This window comes from Ambystoma mexicanum, chromosome 3q (assembly GCF_040938575.1).
Source record: "Ambystoma mexicanum isolate Mex_15411 chromosome 3q, UKY_AmexF1_1, whole genome shotgun sequence".
Lineage (NCBI taxonomy): Eukaryota > Metazoa > Chordata > Amphibia > Caudata > Ambystomatidae > Ambystoma > Ambystoma mexicanum.
In genome coordinates this window covers 464,917,085-464,936,367 of record NC_090926.1, presented here as the reverse complement: position 1 = coordinate 464,936,367, position 19,283 = coordinate 464,917,085, and the positions used below count along the sequence as shown (strand labels likewise).

At 46.3% G+C, this 19,283-nt stretch overlaps 1 protein-coding gene across 8 annotated transcripts in view; it reads left to right on the top strand.

The window, feature by feature from the left end:
- Positions 1-19,283, top strand: part of WDR55 (WD repeat domain 55) — a 415,882-nt gene that overhangs the window by 19,887 nt on the left and 376,712 nt on the right. For 2 of the 8 annotated variants that reach the window (XM_069654228.1, XM_069654222.1), the window contains exons 2-3: positions 12,810-12,908; positions 13,197-13,281. In XM_069654228.1, coding sequence (XP_069510329.1) covers positions 13,276-13,281 — 6 coding nt within the window. In that variant the 5' untranslated portion in view covers positions 12,810-12,908; positions 13,197-13,275. Of the gene's footprint in view, positions 1-12,809; positions 12,909-13,193; positions 13,286-17,324; positions 17,511-19,283 lie in introns of all 8 variants that reach the window. The other 6 variants (XM_069654220.1, XM_069654227.1, XM_069654224.1 and 3 more) reach the window with 5 other exon arrangements.

Below are 19,283 nucleotides of genomic sequence, written 5' to 3'. Positions count from 1 at the left end.
CATGCCTCCCCCTCTCCAACTCTTCCATATCCTTTGCCCCCCTCTACCACTCACTACTCTCTCACTCTACCACTCACCTCTCATTTCCACTTTAACCATCTCTACTCCTTCAACATCTACACTCTTCACCTACCTCTCTTCTACATCCTGCACACCACAACACTACCACCCCATCTCACATGCACAGCTCCCTCTGGAGTCACTGGTTACCACTCCCACACAGAGTGCAAGCAAGTCATCCACAGACTATTCAGCACTTGGTTCAACCTTCTGTGCACCTCGCTGATCAAAAGGATTTGGGGCTAGTGGATGCCTATACATCGCTTAAGGGGAACCAGAGTCAATCTAAAATAGGATGACCACTTGTGTTAGTGAGAATTACCCCAAGAGAAATAGGGGATGCAAATTACCATAGGTGCAATCGGGTCATGATATCTTGCACCCCCCCACAATCAAAAGGTATTGGGGTGTTCCGAGATGGGCTAGATGGTGCCTCTACATTGTTTAGGACCAGAGTAAACCTAAAACAGGATGACCGTTTGTGTTAGTTAACCCCAGGGAGGTAAGGGATACGAATGACCATAGGTGCGTTCAGGCCATGATACCATACACCGCCACAATTAAAAGGTTTGGGGTGTCTAGAGAAGGGATAGATGGTACCTCTACATTGGTTGGGACCTGAGTAAATGTAAAACAGGGTGACCACTTGTGTTAATGTGAATTAACCTCAGCGAGGGGATGCAAATTACTGTAGGTCCGTTCAGGCCGTGATATCTTGCACCCCCACTATCAAAATTAATTGTACTGTTCTTGTAAGTGTATGAATGCTACACCTCTGGTACATGTGCATATTATTCAACGTTATGACGTGCGGTATGGGCCATGATTTTTCAACGGCAAAATAGTTTCGATGTAGTGGTGCACAAAGGTCTGATATAATGTCCTCTCTAAACATAATGGAATATTCTCTGCAGGCACGGGTAAAGATGTGTGGGGGACTATTTCAAAATGATGGTGGGGGCTCCCCTTGCTTGGAGCAGAAATCGGTCTGAGGCTCCTGGAGGGCATACATTATAATGGAGGAAAAAATAATGTTAATAGCCGCCAATTATCACAAGCCAGCAGGGAGCTGAAACGCTGAATGACCGCTGAATAGTTGTGAATGATCCTTCTTCATAAGAAAGTGGCTGACGTGGAGGTAACAGTGTTGAAAGTAGGTGATAATATTTCGGTTTTCCGCAAAGTGACGGCAGGACGGGCTCCAGCAGCAGCTTGTAAGGCGAGCACTGTAAGCGCACACTGTAAGACTCAGTAAGTGAGCAATATATAAAGGAATATATTGCTGTATTACACTGCTGAGTGGCAATATGGAGGCTGTTGCGGTTGGGGGGGGGGTGGGGGCCTGAGGCTTGAGGCCCCTTTCATTTGAAAAAGTTGAAAGGCCCTGCCACCGTCCCTGATACTCTGCCAATGTTGCTTACTAGCAAAGTATACAGCAAACATGGCTGGGAAGACCCTAGCGGCTGCGCACCAGGGCTATACAACCGCAGAGTCTGGTTAACATAAAACGATAAATTCATAGCTGGTTTATAAATACACAAGTCCAAGCTGAGCTAAATACAACTCTTCATTTGGCCTGGATGTGGACGTTTGGCAGTAGATTGTGTTGCTGCAGAGCTTGCTTGGTGCCCCCATCTTTCCTTCAAGACTAGCTTGCAGAATTTAAGTAAAAGGTATTGCGTGCAGACGTAATGTTCTAGTTCCTGCGCACTGTTTGTTTTGAAGGGCTATTCCTGGCACCTTTGCTCTCAATGTTTGGTCCAACTCTTAGAGGCTCAATATCCTTGCATAACAGGACATAGACGAGTGTGGGGCAGTATTCTGGAGGGCTCGAGCAAGTTCAGTGGCTGGGAGCAACAGGGAACATGTAATGTTGGTTCTACCACAGTTACTGGTTGGTGATACTATGGGCCTCATTGCCTCATTTCAAGTTTGCCAGTCCGGAAACAATGGTACCGGTAAGCTTGCCGGTACCGTTGTTTTGGGACCGGCAAACTACGAGTGGGTCACCCGCTCGCAGACCTTGACGGATGCACCGGCACTGTTGCACACAGTGCCGATGCATCCGTCCTCCCCGTTTGTCCAATGGGACTCGAATGGGAATTTTCTTTTTCTGGCGCCCTGCCGTAGGGACCCCCAGGGCCGTAATGCCCCGGTAAGTCCCCATTGCCGGGCACTGGAACAAAAATGACTCTGGCGGCAGCCGTGCCATTTTTACCAGCACGTCTACCGCCAGACTCATAATGAGGCCCTATGTCTGCCTGTCAAATCAAGTGATACGAGACTGGGGGAGGGCCAGTGCAGCAATAATGCAATTCTATCTGACAGCATTGGGGCCACTAGCAGAGTAGCACCAGGGTAAACTAATTTGTCCCTATACCAGTGCTTAATTTGTGGCGGTGGTAGCCGGTGGGGGCTTTTTTTTTTTTTTTTTTTGGGGGACCGAAACATCATTGGGCAGCTGGCTGCGCACGTGTAACTCCTTTGTTTGTTCACACTTTAAGCTTTAACTAGTTTCATCATGATCAATAAATCATTCATTGCTCTCCTTGCAGAGACATGGCTGGCTCCTGGCTGTCTGGGCCTACAGAGCTCAACACAACAAACAGCCAATGAAAACCAACATTCTGTTACTATGCAGTATCTGATACATTCTATAGTAACACATAATGTACAGTTTTCATTGGCTGTGTTAACTTGTTGACTCCAGGCTCCAGCCAGTGAAATTACATGATGACGTGAGTGCGTGGCGGTGGGTGAGTCACGTGGGTCTCTGTTGTTGAGCAGAGGCAGGATTCACTTAAGGCGGCGTGGCGTGAGGTGAGGCCAGGCCGGTGATCAGACTTGTGTTCCGTTCTTCTGTGTGCTCGCCTCCGCGGCCCCGCCTACTTGAGTGAGTTCCTCAGGGGCGGGCACCGGGCAGGCTACGCTTGCTGAACAACCTGGACCGACTCCGTAAAGAAAAAGGTAAGTGAAGCAAGTGAAACTTTTACTGTTTTTTTTTTTTTTTTTAAATGCTGTTGTGTGTTCGTGTTCGGCAGTTCGGGCCCGCCTGCTGCGTCCACCGGCCGCCGTGAAATGTACATGATTGCTCTGTCAATTGACATCATGACATCCACGGCGGTGGGCGGCGTGCCGTGCGCGAAACAAATGCCACCAGGCGCGATCAGCCCAACTGCGAGTGTGCGACCCACCCCGCCCCCGCACCGCACCCCCAACTCTTACTACAATCCACCATGATGCGGCCGCATTGCATTTGCCCGAGGCCGACTCAGCAGCAGGCTGCGGGGCTGCGGCAATGCGAGCGGCGGCGGCACTGGCTAATGGGATAATCTGCATGATGCAGTCAGATGAGATCCCATAGCCAGTGCGGCCGCTGACCGGCCCCGCGGCCTGAGTGCAGAAAGCACCCCGCCCCTGCGGCAGCCTTGCTCGGACTCGGAGTTCGGACGACCAAGGCTGCCAGTGCCTACTTACCTGCGGCGAATGCGGACACGGTCCATGGGCCATGGTGGCGCCCATGGGGGACCGTGTCCTGACACTAGTGCTGCCCCCCCACTGGATGTGCTCAGGGGGCCTGACAACTGGTGGCACTGTAAACATTGTGCCACAATGGAATCTCAGTCCATAATAAGGGAATCGGAGACCCACCTTGCAGTAGGTCCATTGCTCTGCATTGTCTATCCATACTCTAGGAATTGAGTCACATTGCGTTTGAGCAGTCTGGCTCACAGTACATAAACGACCACCATTTTTGATTTCACAATAAAACCCAACTCTTGTCATGTCATCTTCACTTTTTTATCTGGAAAAAGTCTGATTTATTTCTTTATGTAGGTAGATCATGAGTGCATGGTCCTGAGCGGGGTTGGATACGGAAGAGTTCAATGATGTGGAGAAAGAGCCAGAAGCAGTTTGTACTTAACTATTTATCAGTGGCTTCCCTAATAAAGACACGACATTGCCATGTTGCATCATGTTGTTTAAAGCGTTTGCGCCAACTAAGTGGCACCTTTATAGATACAGAGTTTTTGCTGTGTAAATTGTACATGATTCTCTTCAAGAATCAGAACTAGGGCCCGAGAGTTTACCTTGAATGAGTCTGCTTCCAGTCTCCTCTAGATGCCGGCTACTGCACTCACTAGCACTCTGTGCAGTTACCGGGTAGAAAAGCTTTCCGGCTGACTTCCTGGTGTGACGCACAAAACAGACTGGGGTCTGTAACAATGCTGTGCAGCTCAACAAGCTATGCTGGCAACTGCACTCACCCAGCACTCTGTGAAGCCGCCGGGTAGAAAAAGGATGGGTAGGTGGACAGGGGTCAGAGAGGCAACAGTCACGGTGACATGGGCAGATGTTAGTAGGGGAGTGGTGGGGGTGCGGGGGGGGACTGCTTGCCATGATCTGCGGCAGCAGAATGGGGAGAAGGAGAGAGTGCGCACAGATTTGGGGCATGGGGAAGGAAGGAAGGAAGGAAGGAAGGAAGGAAGGAAGGAAGGAAGGAAGGAAGGAAGGAAGGAAGGAAGGAAGGAAGGAAGGAAGGAAGGAAGGAAGGGAGGTAAAATGGAGTCTTCAGTGTTTGGCTATTAAGGGATCTCGAAAGGCAGCAAGACCAGGGAGTAAACCCCCGATTGGTTGAGGCCCTGAATGACATCAGAGGCCTGGTGCTAACTGAGCATAATGCAATCAGACTTGTTTGCAGTGTGTGAGGAGTAAAAGCAAAGGGTAAAAGTGATTTTGCCTGTTTCTACTTTTGCCCACTTCATTGTTTAGTTGCAATCTGCGTGCAGGGGACCCAGCAGCACATAAGGGCTACCATTGAAGGTCTGCTGCTGCATCCAATTAACATCCTTTTTACAAAATGACCCCCAGAAGGCTGCACGGTTACAGCTGGAGTCCAGATCCCCACACTACCTTCATCAAGATTGTTTCCCGTTTTCTCTGTTTCACCCCCTCCCCATTGCTTCAAACATATTTATTGCTGTCAGTCTCCCTCATTCTCTGTCTCTTTATGCCTTGTCCCAAATCTCCCTCCCTTTCCCATTCTCACACTCAAACTCCACCTCTTTCTGTCTGCCTCCTTCTCTCACGCTTCAACTCTCCTCTCAAGCTCCGTACCTCTCTCCTGCCCTATTTATCTATTCCATTATTCTTCCTTTTCAACTCTGTATGCCCCTGTCTCTTGTTCCTAATAGTCTTTCTTGATTTACTCCTAATCGGGTCTGCTTTTCCATTCTTTGTCCCTCTCTCTGACCCCCTCTGTGTGTCTCTCTCCCCCTCTCTCTCTTTCAATATATATATATATATATATATCTGCTAGTGTGTGTGACCGCACAAGCGTGTGCCTACACAATTTCCTCTCTCCCAACTGGATCTCTAAGGATCTCTACAATAATTTTGCTGTTTGCCATTTAAAGTCCATTTGTCATTTTCGCTGCTTGGCTGGCTCCATCTAACATTCAAACCCCCACCCACTCCTCCACGCTCCCTGCCAGCCCACTTCTCCCTCTATCTCTTCAAGCACCCCAGGGACATCGCTTCTCTTCAAAAGCAAATGCAGCTCAAACTTTGCATCCGCACCTTCGCAAAGGTCAGATAAACCCAGGGATATACCAGCTCACCTTAATGAGAATGTTATAATTCCGGCTAGACAGCAGGCCTGTGGGAAGCCCTTACTGGCAGGTTGCAGATGAGATGAGGGTGCCCTGGGGAGGCAGATACACTTATGATGCTGAGCTCGAGCCTCTAAATACTGAGATGCCTAATCCACGGGAGCAGATGGTGATGTGCTCTGGGGGGCAGGGAGGTAATCTGGAGGAGTCTTCTCCAAAGGGGCGACACGTCTACACATGTGGTCCCATCCAGAGCAAAATAAGCCTAAGCAAAGATGGCCTCTCTTCCTATTGGAGAGCAGGGCCAACCGCAGGCATGTCTACACATAATAATCTAGTAATTCGCTCGCCCTTCCATCTAAACAGGTTCAACTCTGAGTCCCCTCTCACTCATGTGCTTAGGGGTGGGGGGTGACAAAGGGCCCACTTAGTTACTTCGCAGCATGGCAGGAAGCTCACTTAGCCCCACTAGAGATCTTTGCAGTTTTCTGTGAATCCTAAATGAGAATGTGCAAAGTTTGTGGAGAGTAAACACTCTTGGCTTCTGAGATATGCACACAGGCTGCATTATTGTTAATCCAGTGATTTTTCTTTTTTTTGTTGAAGTATTCGGAGTCACATCCGGTATTGGTTTCTTTGAATGCTGACTGTGAGTGCTAAAGCAGAAAGGTACTATACCAGTAGCGTGTTTACAACTCCAATTTAACTCTCAGAAGACTGCTTTAAACAAACACTTGCAGGCAATTCCAGTGCAACGTTTAATGGTAATGAGAGCTAAAAGAGTTCTCATGAGAAGGTGTATTGGGCGGGCAGAGGCAGGAATGGGTGGGAATGGCCATAGGGATTAGCATGGCCACGGGCAGGCAATGGGTGTGCACATAACCAAAAAATGTGTAAAGGTTTTAGGTATATTTATGAAGCATTAGCAGCACCCTGGGAGGTGCCTGCTGTTCAGCATAAGTGTGTATTCCTGGGCAAATAATGTAATCTCACCTGACTTCACTGCAAAGGGTCACTCTACCCTCTTCTTCCCCTCTGCATTGTTGACGGCAAGTGGGAGGGTGTGGGCAGTGGGGGGGGGGGGGGTCATTCTACAAAATTGACAAATAAGATAACATCCACAGGTTTGCAACAATTTTCAAATGCATTATCACTTCGAGGACAGCACATAGAGGTCCAGATGTCTAACGAGTGTGGTCTAGAACTTAGAAGTGTGTTCAAATGTCTTTTGCCTCTGGGGTTGCCGGAATGCTGGAACCACTATGCCTACCATAACAAGTAGGTGTTTTCCAACTTTAAAGCATTATACTTTCTCAACCCATTTATGCGCTTCCCTATCCATCCCACTAGTAGCCTGTGCCAGCAGTTGCTGCAGCGTCAAATATGTGACATGGAGCAGCAGCAGTGTGATGTGCTGTTGGTGGGCCGATCTAGGTAGGTCTAGCACTGAAATGGCACGGGGCGCGTGTCCGTACTGCGGGGCGGCGCCGCGCCCGGCATTATGGGGCCAATATATTTTGGGCACTGGCGCTTATTATTTTACAAATGAAGCACTGCCCTATACTTATTAAAACTGTCCTATTGTGAAGGTGTAAACGTATTCACTTATGAGCACTCCAATTTTTGCAGATGAAGTCAGTGGGCCTCATTATGAGTGTGCCGGTCCAGTAACAATGGTACCAGTAAGCGTACCGGCATCGTTGTTACCGGACCGGCACACTACGAGTCTGCGGGCGGGTGCAGTCCGGCCCGCCAGGGTCAGACCTGGCGGGCTGAAAGGTACCCGCCTGCAGACTTTCATGGAAGCCAGTGCTTCCGTCATCCTCATTCCCATTGAGTCCTTTGGGACTCAAATGGGAATGGGGATTTACCATTTACCAGCGCCTGACTTCCCGGAAAACACTGGGGTCGTAATTCCCTGGTGTTTATGGCAAGTCAGGTGCCAGTAAGTTTTGCAAGTCCGACGGCAACCCGCCGGTAGCACGACAGGGTTACCGCCAGACTTGTAATGAGGCCCAGTGTGAGATTACATTATTTGCCCAGGATCACACACTTTCGCTAAACAGCGAAGCAGGGATTTTAAACCACTGTGCAGTTTGGGCACGGCCACCTTCTTCCGCGCTTTACTTGGAACAAATATTTAAGTTTCAGGTGTCAAAACCTACAATAATACTGTCCTATAGAGTTTACTTGTAAAATCCACAAATTGCATAGTAAAGCATCATGATAACCTGTAAATCCTTATAGTAATATGTTAGGCCAAAATATTATCGGCGTACCTTTTATTTTCCACATCCTGAATGGAAAACTATAAGATGCCAAAGGCAAAATATCCATTTACCCACTTTAATATATATAAAAGGCGTAAAAAAAACTCACTTGGGTTTGGAGATTTGTCACAAACCTCCAGCGTGGTGTTATGTATGGTTTTAAGAACATTCAACTAAGGACACGAAAGCACACTTTACGTTTTGGGATATAAAGCTATGAGACATTATGGGTGTGAAAACATTTTCAAATGCTGTTTTATTGTGTTGCTCGCTTTAAATGTCACAGATTTGCACGGTGACTGGGGCCTTTCAATTGGAAAGTCACCATCATGCATAAGAAAGCCTCTGCTGCTTATGATACAAGAAATGTGTTGTGGGGTTTATTGCGTAGCATGCGTGTCTCAGGGGGGCTGTGACACTAGGAAACGGGTAGTGCTTGATGAGTTGAACTGTTCGCGAGCTAACATTTCATTGCGCTCTTGGTTTGTGTGATATTCTGCATTCCCTACAGATGACCGGAATGGGCAGGGGCGGAGCTACAAAGACCTCACTGGCCGATCCCAGGAAGGGAGCTGTCGGAGGGCGGGCTATGCCGCTGTTTTGTCATTTTTCATTTTGACGCTGTTTGTATGGCTGTAGCCATCTGTGGGTGGGCGGGGTAATCAAAGTGAGCGTGGCTCCGAAGATTGCCGAACACTGCCTCCCTCAAGCTACCATGGGACGCAGGATAGCATACAACGGCTTAATGACTTGTTTCTGTGACGTCGTTGTGACGTTTTCATGTGGGACGTCTACGTGCTTAGGAAGAGGATTGGGAGGAAGAGTGGTCCACGCTGTGCACAGGCAGGTATTTATTTTTTATTGCGCATTTATAATTATTCATCTCGGAGAAGTGCCAGGTATATTTCATATTTTTATTTATATTGTGCTCATACACAGGTGTTACAGAGCGCGGCAAGGGAGGGGAACGGGGGAGAACAAAACTTCGATGGGGTTTGTTTTTTCTATTTTTATTTTAGTTGTACCAACAGCGGATCTTTCTGTGTCTTCTTGGCTGGTATCCTCATCCCCGGCTCCACCCACCCCCAAACAGAAGTGGTTTATGGCCGTGCCGCACATGCCGATGGAATTTCAGGGCAGATTCGGCTGCCGCCATCTTCACCCTTATCCGGTGGTGGAAATTGAATTTGGTGGGGGGTCCCACAAGGTCCGGGGCGGGGGCCAGGGGTGCCCAAAGAGGCAGGGTTTGGGGGGGTGGAGCTGGCAGTTGACCTCTAATCAAATGAAATGTCCAAATTAATATTTTAAAACGGCGCGATTTCTTTCATGCTACTTCTTTTCCAAACGATATATCAATTCCACTTTCATGGCACTGGCGATGAGTTACTTCACCATGCGGATAATGGGTTTGACCAGTGTTGCTGAGTAAATATTCTTTAAAATGCACAGTTTGCATCCCATTTCATAAAAAAATACTCCCCCTTTGGGTACTATTCAAACCTGGTCAGAAAAGGAATGAATTGCCATTTACAACTATGGGCCACTTTTTCATCGGTGCCCGAGACAATTATGGCCCAGTCCGACCCGCACTTCTACAAGGGAGCAAACCGTACCATCCATCTGTGCACCTAAACTACCAACAGCAATGTTAGTCTACACTGTGACCTGAGCTCATACAGAGGATTATTTTAAGCAGACTGTTAAAGAATCATTAAAAAGAGCAATTACTCTAGCTAATGGTGAAAGAGTAAATAATCTGTGGGGAAATCCTGGTTTAAACCGAGGGATTGTCCTGCAACCTCACTCTTACAATCTGCTGATTTCTGTTCGCCATAAGCAACGTTTTCTTTTACTTGAACCACACCCGGCGCAGCTCCCCTCTGAAAGCAGTTGGGTGACTGCATCGTGTGGGATAGTTTCAATGATAATATGGGTATTTATTTATTCATGCAATGTTTGACGGCTACCTGTGTGTTTTTTTTTATGCAATCCGACAAACATTGCATAAATAAATGAATAATCGGGTCCATGTATCCGACAAACATTGCATAAATAAACTGGGTCATGGCTGAGGACTGTTAACTTCCTCTGGTGACCCTGTGCACCCGGCACGGGGTCACCGGAGAAAGTTAGTTTGATACAGGTCACAGCTGCAGGAAAAGCAAAGTCCTGCTGTGTACATGTAGGGGGGGGCGGAGCCATCAGAGAGCTCATGGCGGCAATGAGCTGCTCCGCCCACCTACTCTGTCCCTCCACGGGCACTTTCTTTTCTTTCTTTTTTTTCCAAAGTAACCCAGCGCAGAGTATGGGTTTTGGGGTTTTGCGGCGGCTGATTGGCTGGATCCCGCGATCCGGCTACACATCTGGTGCCGGATCGTGGATCCGACGAGAGCCGGCCCAATGACCAGTGCTGCCGTTATCTGCGCAACACAGCTTTCACTGTTATAACAGCAATGAGCTCACTACAACGGCATGCAGTTGCCATGGTATGATTTCTCTAACTTTACTGCTTTTACGAGGTGAGGGGTTACGAACATTGCAGGGAGATGTGCCCGACTTTACAGCTCAGTGCTGCCAGGCAGTGGATTGAGCTGTACCGGCCAGAGTCTGTACCACAAGATGTCTCTTGACCCCGCTCCCCCCACAACCCTGTTATTTCTTTCTTTCTTCCTTTCTGTATAGGACCGACTTCCTTCATTTCCCTGCAACTTCCTTGATTTACCTGCGTTGTCTCACTGACTTAGGTGCCTGCATCTTGCTTTGCTAGTATACAGTGAAAATGCAAACTCCTATGTAGTCTTGCCAGCAAGATAACCATAAGTATTTAGCCCTAAAAAAATAGCCATACTGTAGGCAGAGGTCTTCAATATGTGGGGCGTGTGATCCAGGACACCGAGAAAAGAGAAAATACATGCTCAGTCAGTGCAACCTGATGAGGGCACGGGAAATAAATGCAGCCTGGACGTGCTCTTTCCTGAATTTGGATTGCATGTACGCGCTGCGTTGTTGCTTCCTGCTGGTGACGCCAGCGTCTTATTGCCTGGTAAGGGATGCCGCTTCTCGGCTCAGACTGCCACACCACAGTTGGACGGAGTGCCGGGAAGCAAGCGTTTCAGGCCTTTGTCGGTCCCTCTGCTTCCCCCCTCCCCCTTTGGACCCACGAAGACTAACGCATGGGGAAAGGTGAGCAGGGGTGCTGGATCACTGCAATGCCGGTTCCCCCTGGACCCCTCTCCCTCTGTGCCTCCACCTTGCTTGGCCATGGGGGAAGAAGAGGCGAGCGGCGACGGAAGCACGCATTGCCAGTGTTGTATGATATCCAGCTCCCCCACAGCAGATTGCTGGGCTCTCCAGCAATCTGCCGTGGGGTAGCCAAATATCATACAACACCGGTCCCCCCTGCTTTGGCTGTCCCTCTGCCTCGTCACCCCTCTGGTCCATGGGACAGCGCTGGCCGGGTCCGAGATCCGGCATCAGATGTCTGGCCGGATCTCGGGACCTGGCCTGCCTCAGCCATGACTAGGCTTTATCAAGCCCCCAGCTTTGCAGAGGAAAGCTGGGGGCTTGGTGACCTAATCTAAGCAGGGCTCCTTTCCCCAGCCGTCACTTGTGCATTTACTGGCTCTTTTTGCTCATCCCATTTTGTTTTTTCTGTCCTGAAAGGGACACCACGTAAATGGGCCATGAACATCACTGTGGCGGGGAGGGGTGTGGTCACTGTTGAAAGCAGGCAATCTACATGCTGGACACATTATTATTCAAATGTGCGTTTTACACATTCAAAGGAAAAGTAATTTCCAAACTCAAACGCTGCTGAAACATGCGTTCACTAGTTTTCTTTGAGGTGTGTGTTTTTTTTTTTTTTTAAATATTTTTTTTCCTCTGAGCACCAATACAATTTGTGTGCCCCTTGCTTTGTGTTTTATCACAGGTTATATTCATAAAGACGTTATGTTTACAAATAAATGCTTCCATTGTGCTGACAGCAGTTATTAGGAAATTTAAACTGGGTTCATGGGTGCCAAACGGAGGCAGAAATACCCCAACCCATCCCTTGGCCAAACACATTTTATAGCACTTCCTTTTTATATAAATAATTGCAAAAGGCCCTATCGATTAACAAGTTTTGAATATTTTTATTTTATTGTTTTGGTTAAATTCAACCTTAAACACAGTCTCAGCAATGGTCTGTCAACCTGCTGAGCTACCCTGGTAGCCATCTACTATAGAGCAAGTCTATGCATCCCATGATATACTAAAATCACTGCATTACCAACAGTACATTGGTTGCACCGCTGCCATAGAAGTGATTTAAAGTGGAATTCATGTATATCATCCTGCTGTGGGTGCCAGGCCTTCGCCTGCATGTGGCCATATGTTTCAGAGAAGCCAGGGGCCCTCGTGTCTGGCATGGCAGCCGCGGCTGTTTGCTGCTACGTTAGCGCTGTCACCTAACTGCAGTATAAGGTACATGGCTATTACTCTATGTTTCCGAAAGTTGGCTCGGTGAGTTAAGAACTACTGTGTCGTATTCTATATAAGATATGATTTTAATGCTAGCAGGCTGGACTTCACAACTGTTAAGGGTAACCTATAACAAGCTGATGCTCTTTCTCTTGCTCTATTTTTTTTTTGTCTAGTATGAGTCACGTTTTCAGGTATGTGCTCTTGACTGCTCTCTCTACCAACTGGGTGGACTGGCCTATAGGGAATTTTTGGAGATTTCCCAGTTGGACCCTGCACCCTAGGTCCCTTTTGTGTGCGGGGGGAGGATGTGTGCCAACTGGCAGAGTGTAGTGCGCACATATTGGTACGGTCAATCTGGTACGTTTATAATACTTTTTTAATTGTACTTTTTCAATTGCAGGAACACAAATTGGCTTAATCATCCCACCTTGTACAGCAAAGTACCCAGCAGCAATGGCACCTTAACAAATCCTGGCATCTGTAGTAGGACTTTCCGACGGTAAGGTTTTTTTTTTAAAAAAACAACTGTATTTTGCTGTGGGTGGGGTAATCTTAAAGGTATTGTAGGAGTCCCAATCAGGGATTTCAAAACTATTTTTGAGGCTGTTCCTTTCTCATGTCCAGTTTGGGACAGTATTGAAAAGTTCACGTCTCACATGGGAGTTGCATTTACAGTGCACTGTGTACACTCTCCTGGTTTCCCAGCGTTACGTCCTGTTTTTAACCCCTGCTCATTTTTGAAGTCTCGGGTAGACCCATGTATCCTTAACTGTTTTCATTGCAGCAGCATCGCTCCAAGCGTCAGTGTGTCAACCTAACCACCTGTGTCCCAGCAAGAAAAATCCAGTGAAGCACTTTACCCAGTCATGCAGGCAAGTAAGGATTTCTTCTCCCTATGTGATATTGTTTGAGTAGAAGTGCTGAAGGTTTATATCGGCCCTGTGCGATGTGCATCCAGGTGTCGTTTTCGTCGCCCTGTGGCCTAGTCCAGGACCACACTTCAACAAAAAATTCGAGCTAGAACTTGAACAGGGAGTCTTCTGAGACTTGTATCAATGTGGTGTTTTTTTTTTTTAAAATTCAAGCCGCATTTCTGACCCATTACTGCTGAGTTTGTTTTTCCCCCAAGCTGTTCACATGGTTTTGTTTTTCGCCCCTCCACCCCAGCCTTTTCACGTGGTTAGTTTTAAATCTTATGTGGTGTTTTGTCAATTTAAATCTTTGAAAGCATTTTTAATTTTTGAAACCTTTAAATGGTTTAAAAAAAATAACGTGACATAAATTAACGTGGGGGGTTTGCAATGTTTTCAGAGTCGGGCTCCTTTTTTAGATGGATCATTGGTACTAAGTAAAGAAAATATCTTTTTTCACTGTACCGATTGGGGCGGGGGGTGTCAATTTTAGAAAGACCGCTCTGTGACCTTTTGAAATGAATATCCAACGCTACTTTTAGTCACGTCCCCTGTAGCAAAAAATTCTGAATGCTGCGTTTACAAATATTTGCCCTCTAATTAGAGTTTTTGCAAGCAATGATTTTGAAAGAATGTTTGGCACCCACACCTCCATTTGGCACCATTCTACACCAGATAAACATTTTGGAGTCCATGTGGAGAGAGGGGCCCAAGCCAGGTACCTCTTTTCTTAGGGAGGGCTTGGGGGGTCAAACCAGTTTGAAAAACACTCCCCGTACAGCGACTATCTTATCAAGAAAATATATTTTTTTTAAAAGGCAAAAAACCTAATTGCCATCTTGCTGGCACCGCTATATGTTACATATATTTTGATTGGTATTTTCGATGAGCACTTACCCTCCCTGGTCCCTAGGGGACAGTGCACGTGTGGGCTTAAACGGCAGAAGCTTAAAGTACTAAAGAAACCTTTGCAAAATCCCTGGTTGCTTTAGTGTGGTCCATTATCCACGTGCTTGCTGTGCCCTTGTGTGCGATATTGCTATGTGTCCGGTACGGTGCATATACAACTCGTACACTTGACCGCACCTTCAGTGGGTAGGAGCGAAATCATTCTGGTGTTTTACTGGGAAGGAAAGAGTTGCACGGACCCAGCGATACTCAAGATTTGACTCTTGTCGTCTGCTTAAGAACATTGCAGTGTCGCATAGCCCGTGTGAGAATGTGTCTCTTGTATATAGAGGGCAAAATGCTTGTAATTTTCAATAAGTTGCCCAGACAGCTGCATGCCAGTGCACAGACACCCGCTGGCGTAGATTTCCCTTGTGTGTGGGGATTGTTGATGTGTGGCTTGTGCGACTTTCGCAGCATCTTTAATATTGCTTAATTCTGAAGCAGGGTGCCAAGTGGCAACGTTTTGTTTGGCTAGCATGAAGGCTGGCTAAGTTTTGAAGTGTGTGGCAGACTGAGCCGCTGTTTGGTACAGGGTGTGCTGCACACACCGCCAGGTGTAGTCTCAGGCTGGGGATGGTTAAAACGCCCTGATGAATATGAGCTTGATTTCGGCTTTCCTCCTTCTGGTGGCACATGGTGCTTTGGGCTTAGATTTGCTGTTGTGATTCGGTGCACAGAGAATGGTTGTAGATATTGGCCATCCAAGCTCTCATGAAGAAGGGAGAGAAAAAGACTCCTCTAACCAACAGTGGACAGATGCCCCCCATCTATTTATTTCTCTTAGCAATGCTTGCAACCTGATCATTGCTTTCACTTAAGCCATTGAACATCAGCCAACTAAAAAAAGTGGCATCCATTAATTGTCCAGCAACTGAATTTGCATTAAAGGAGAGTTTCAAGGCCTCCCGCACCCCCCGTTGCAAGCTGGGGAACATTGTTGAGATTGGTGTAATGTGAAAAGTGTACAGGGCCGGTACTCTGAGGTCAAAGCACCCCTAAAGAGGTTCTGTCAAGCTGCCCCCCATTAAAAGCGAACTGTCTGGCATTCAAAGACTCTTATTGTAATGCTTTTGAATATTTATTTTTCACTGCTGGAAGTTACGGATGCTATACCCACGAGGCAGAGCTTTTTACGCCATTTATTTTAAAGGGCACATAGATGGCTTGTTCACCCCCGTTTTTCCATTGCTTTTTCGGTTCACAGTAGGGCTAGTTGTGCCAGCCTTTATGTGCAGGGGACCGTGTTCTAATTCCACTCATGCTTTACTCGTCTACGTTTAGTTTGTTCAACACTTTGGGGAAATTGCTACATGATTTAATATATACAAATGTAAGTTTCAGGGACTCTGGATTACTGCATGTTCTAGTTATACTTATGTCACATTCTCTATATAGGTTGATGAGGTTCCCGGAGGGATTTTATTGGCCCTTCAATGCGTTTTTTGTTTTTTAAATTTTTTTTAATTTTTTTTTTTTTCCAACCACTTAACCTCAGCAGTTAATTGAAGTTTGCCTGTAAACATTATTGAATGCTTGCTAGGGATAGTGATCCCTGTCATTTTATCTTTTTTGATCATTGTTTATGATGAATGCTTTTATGGTTTTTCTTTTTATCGTATGATGGGACCAGTTCATTCTCGTTAGATGATGTTGAGCTATTTTCTTGCTTGTCTGGATTTTTCAGCAGCCTTGTGTATCAGGACTGGCGCGGTAGCGGCAGTTTTCTGACCTGGGCGTGAAAGCAGTGCTGTGAATTGCTTTGCAATTTGAGAGTAGGAGGTCACTTTATTCCCTTAAGTGCCAAGGGCGAGGTATCTTGTCCTTGGGATTACCTCCCTGTTGCCAAGGACGAGATACCTCGTCCTTGGCACCTGGGGTTAATGAAACAGAAAACATTAGAAGGCATTGAATGGCAAAATATCAAAATCACCAAAAAAGGCCTTGGCACTGGGGGGAAAACCCATGGCAGTTAAAAGGTTAAGGCAGTGGTCTTCAAGCATTTTTATGCTGCCCCCCCGCCCCCCTTGAGTAAAATAATTTCTGCACCCCCCGCCACAAATTCTTATATTTTCTATTAAAAAGTCACCATGATCCTTCAAGCCCCCCACCAACTGGCATCCTTTGGGCCCCCCAGTTTGAAGGCCTCTGCCATAAGACGGCAAAGCTGTTCAGCATGCAGACGCCCCCTTTTCGTGGGTGGGGCGACTCCTTCCCAGTTCCACACAATGACTTCTATGGATCAGGCTGATTGCTTTCAAACCGTTGCCAAGTAGGGGATACATGCTGCTACTGGCTGCCCCTCTTTGGCTTTAATGCTGTTGCTGCTCCAATGCCCCCACAAAGTCCATGCCTTCCTCAAATAGGTGCACCCGACCCTCTACGTAATAGGTTATCTACATGTATCCTGCCGTGGTGCATTTGTGAGAAACCATACCTCTGCAAAGTTTACCCATGGCTTGTTTTACTTTTTTGCAGGATTTTTCCACTGCTGTGAGCGCTGCACTAGTTCAGCTGTAGTGCATAATTTATTGCACATTAGCGATGCTTATTGAGGGGGGGACTTGTGACCCTTCTGGAGGATAGTGCCTGGCTTGCTAAGGTGTAATATTTACTTTGTTCCCCCCGTAAAGATCACTTTGGTCATGGGTTCTGTCACTGCATAACCTCCTATTTCCTGTACGTGTTACTGTCTGCAAGGTGGGGCTCTCTATGGTTGATATTTACGTTTAAGAAACTGAAACATGTGTTTGTCTTTTAAAGGTCACACACAAAATGACTGGAGTATTTTAGGTACAAGAGCTCTGCAGTTAAGAACGTATTGCCTCGCCAGAACACACACCTCCAAATTTGCAAACAGATGCAACTAGTTAAAGCCACAATGGGTGGAAGTCTTGGAGGAAGCTAACCAAGCACCAAGAGACGCTTCACTCATAAATCTGGACACATCAGGCAGGAACATCCATAGCAAGCCCACTATAGATTAATGGTTTTGGGTACAGACCTGGTTCACAAATACTTGGCATATACTAAATTTACATATTTTCTTCTTTTAGACAATAACTCAAATCATCATTGCACTCTTTGATTCAGACAATTCTGTGCATTTGAAAGGATGGGGAATTTGAGCCTTTGCAATTCCTGGTGAAGTTAATTGGAAATTGCTGATAGAGGGTATCAATGAAAGTAGAAGAGAAATACGTGAAGAAAAGGATTTCAAGGAGTCATGCTTTTTTAGTTAGGTAAGCAATGTGTTTTTTTTTTTTTTTTCTTTCATCTATTTGATGTTTGGGGGAGGAGGGTACATCCGACGTCCCTATGTGGAGCGGTTCCCCTTTTTCACACATACAGATGAATGCTACACAATGCCCACCTCATTTACAGCATCTCTTTCCTCTAGAGTAACTATAGATGGTCTACTGATTTTCTCTTAGGATATTGGCAAAGCGCTATGCGTTGAACGCCCTCGGGGACCATAGTCCAGGTCCGAGTATGTGTGCAGCTAGGAAAGAGAATGGATTGCTATTTGCGAATCGCACTCTACCTCCTTAAAGTTGGGTGTACAGTCTTTTAGAATGAAAGTAAAACCATATCATCAGGGTATTCATCTGTGGGTGAATTTATTCCCATAAAGTCAGCCGACGCGTGTTTCAACCTTAGCCGCCTTCAAAGCCTTGAAATTGAACACTTGGTATGGTGACCAGGTTTGGAAGTTCATTGTGAAAATATCTTGAAACAATTTTTCTGATAGGACTTGATGATTAAAGGGTTGAGTCCCGAGAGACCTGTCAATGGCTGGCACGTTGTGCCAAAGGTCTTTAGTGGTGCTGGACATCCTGGATTGGTTCCCCAAATCGAAATTCCTAAACTTTTTTTTTTTTTTGCTTTTTTTTACAGCTGATGCAATCCTGAAAATGTAGTCCACGGGTTGGGGAACTAATCTAGGATGTCCAAGGTAGAGTGATTTGCAAATACCAATCCGTTTTCTGTCCTAGTTCATTCAAGGTCTTTATGCGTAGACCATGTGGAATTGATGATGCAGCTCGCCACTATTTATAAATTATAGTGGTCATGGCACACTGTCATGGGTATGTACCCATATACATTATGTGTGCAGCTACACTGAGCTGTGGGTAGCTGCATGGGGAGGGAGGGAAAGCGCCAAGGAGAGCAAGAATAAGCAAAACTCCACGGGGCGGATAGGGTCACGCTTAAGGGGAGTCACCCCAGTGTACAGCTCAGGCAAAATGTTTGTTGTATTGGTAGTCACATTATGAAGTTTCAACTTGCCTTTTTCATACCCGCAGCCAAGAAACAGTATTAAGACACAGGAAACATTTGATGAGATAACGAAAAGCTATAATTGAGGCATTAAAAAGAAAGGTAGAGAAGAAAAAGCAGCTACTGATGGAATCTGGAAAAAGAAGATGCAGTGAAAAAAACAGAATTATATTGTAAAAGCTGATGGGTGAAAACTGACTATTCCAAAATGTATTAATGGCTGTTCTCAAAAGCTGGAAAATCTTTTTGGCAGGGATGGCTAGTGTTCTTCATTCCTTCCTCAGAACCTGTCTATTAATTCACCTGGATAATTGATACACAGAATTAAATCTTCAGATGTATGTGTAATGTTGCAGTTCCCAATGATGTAGCTGTGCAACAACTGCAAAATATTGGATTATAAAGTAACCCGTCAATTGTCTGCTGCAAATGTTTTGTCGGACAGATCTAATTTGACAAGCTCAACTCTATCACCACGTTTTTCTTAACAGGGTGTTCTTGTTACATGCCTGTTTGAACCATGAAGTGACACCTACACTTTACCACACACCTGTGCAATCTTTCAGATTACAGTTTTTAAAAAAACATTGGAATTGGAACATCCCCACAACCGAGTTTGGTTGCTACGTCAGCCACTGCCACTGCTACTAATCTACGATGTAATTGTAGCTCACATGCTGCTCTGTGAAACTGAAGATGCAAGTGATCTTGTGTGTAGAACTATTATAGTTGAT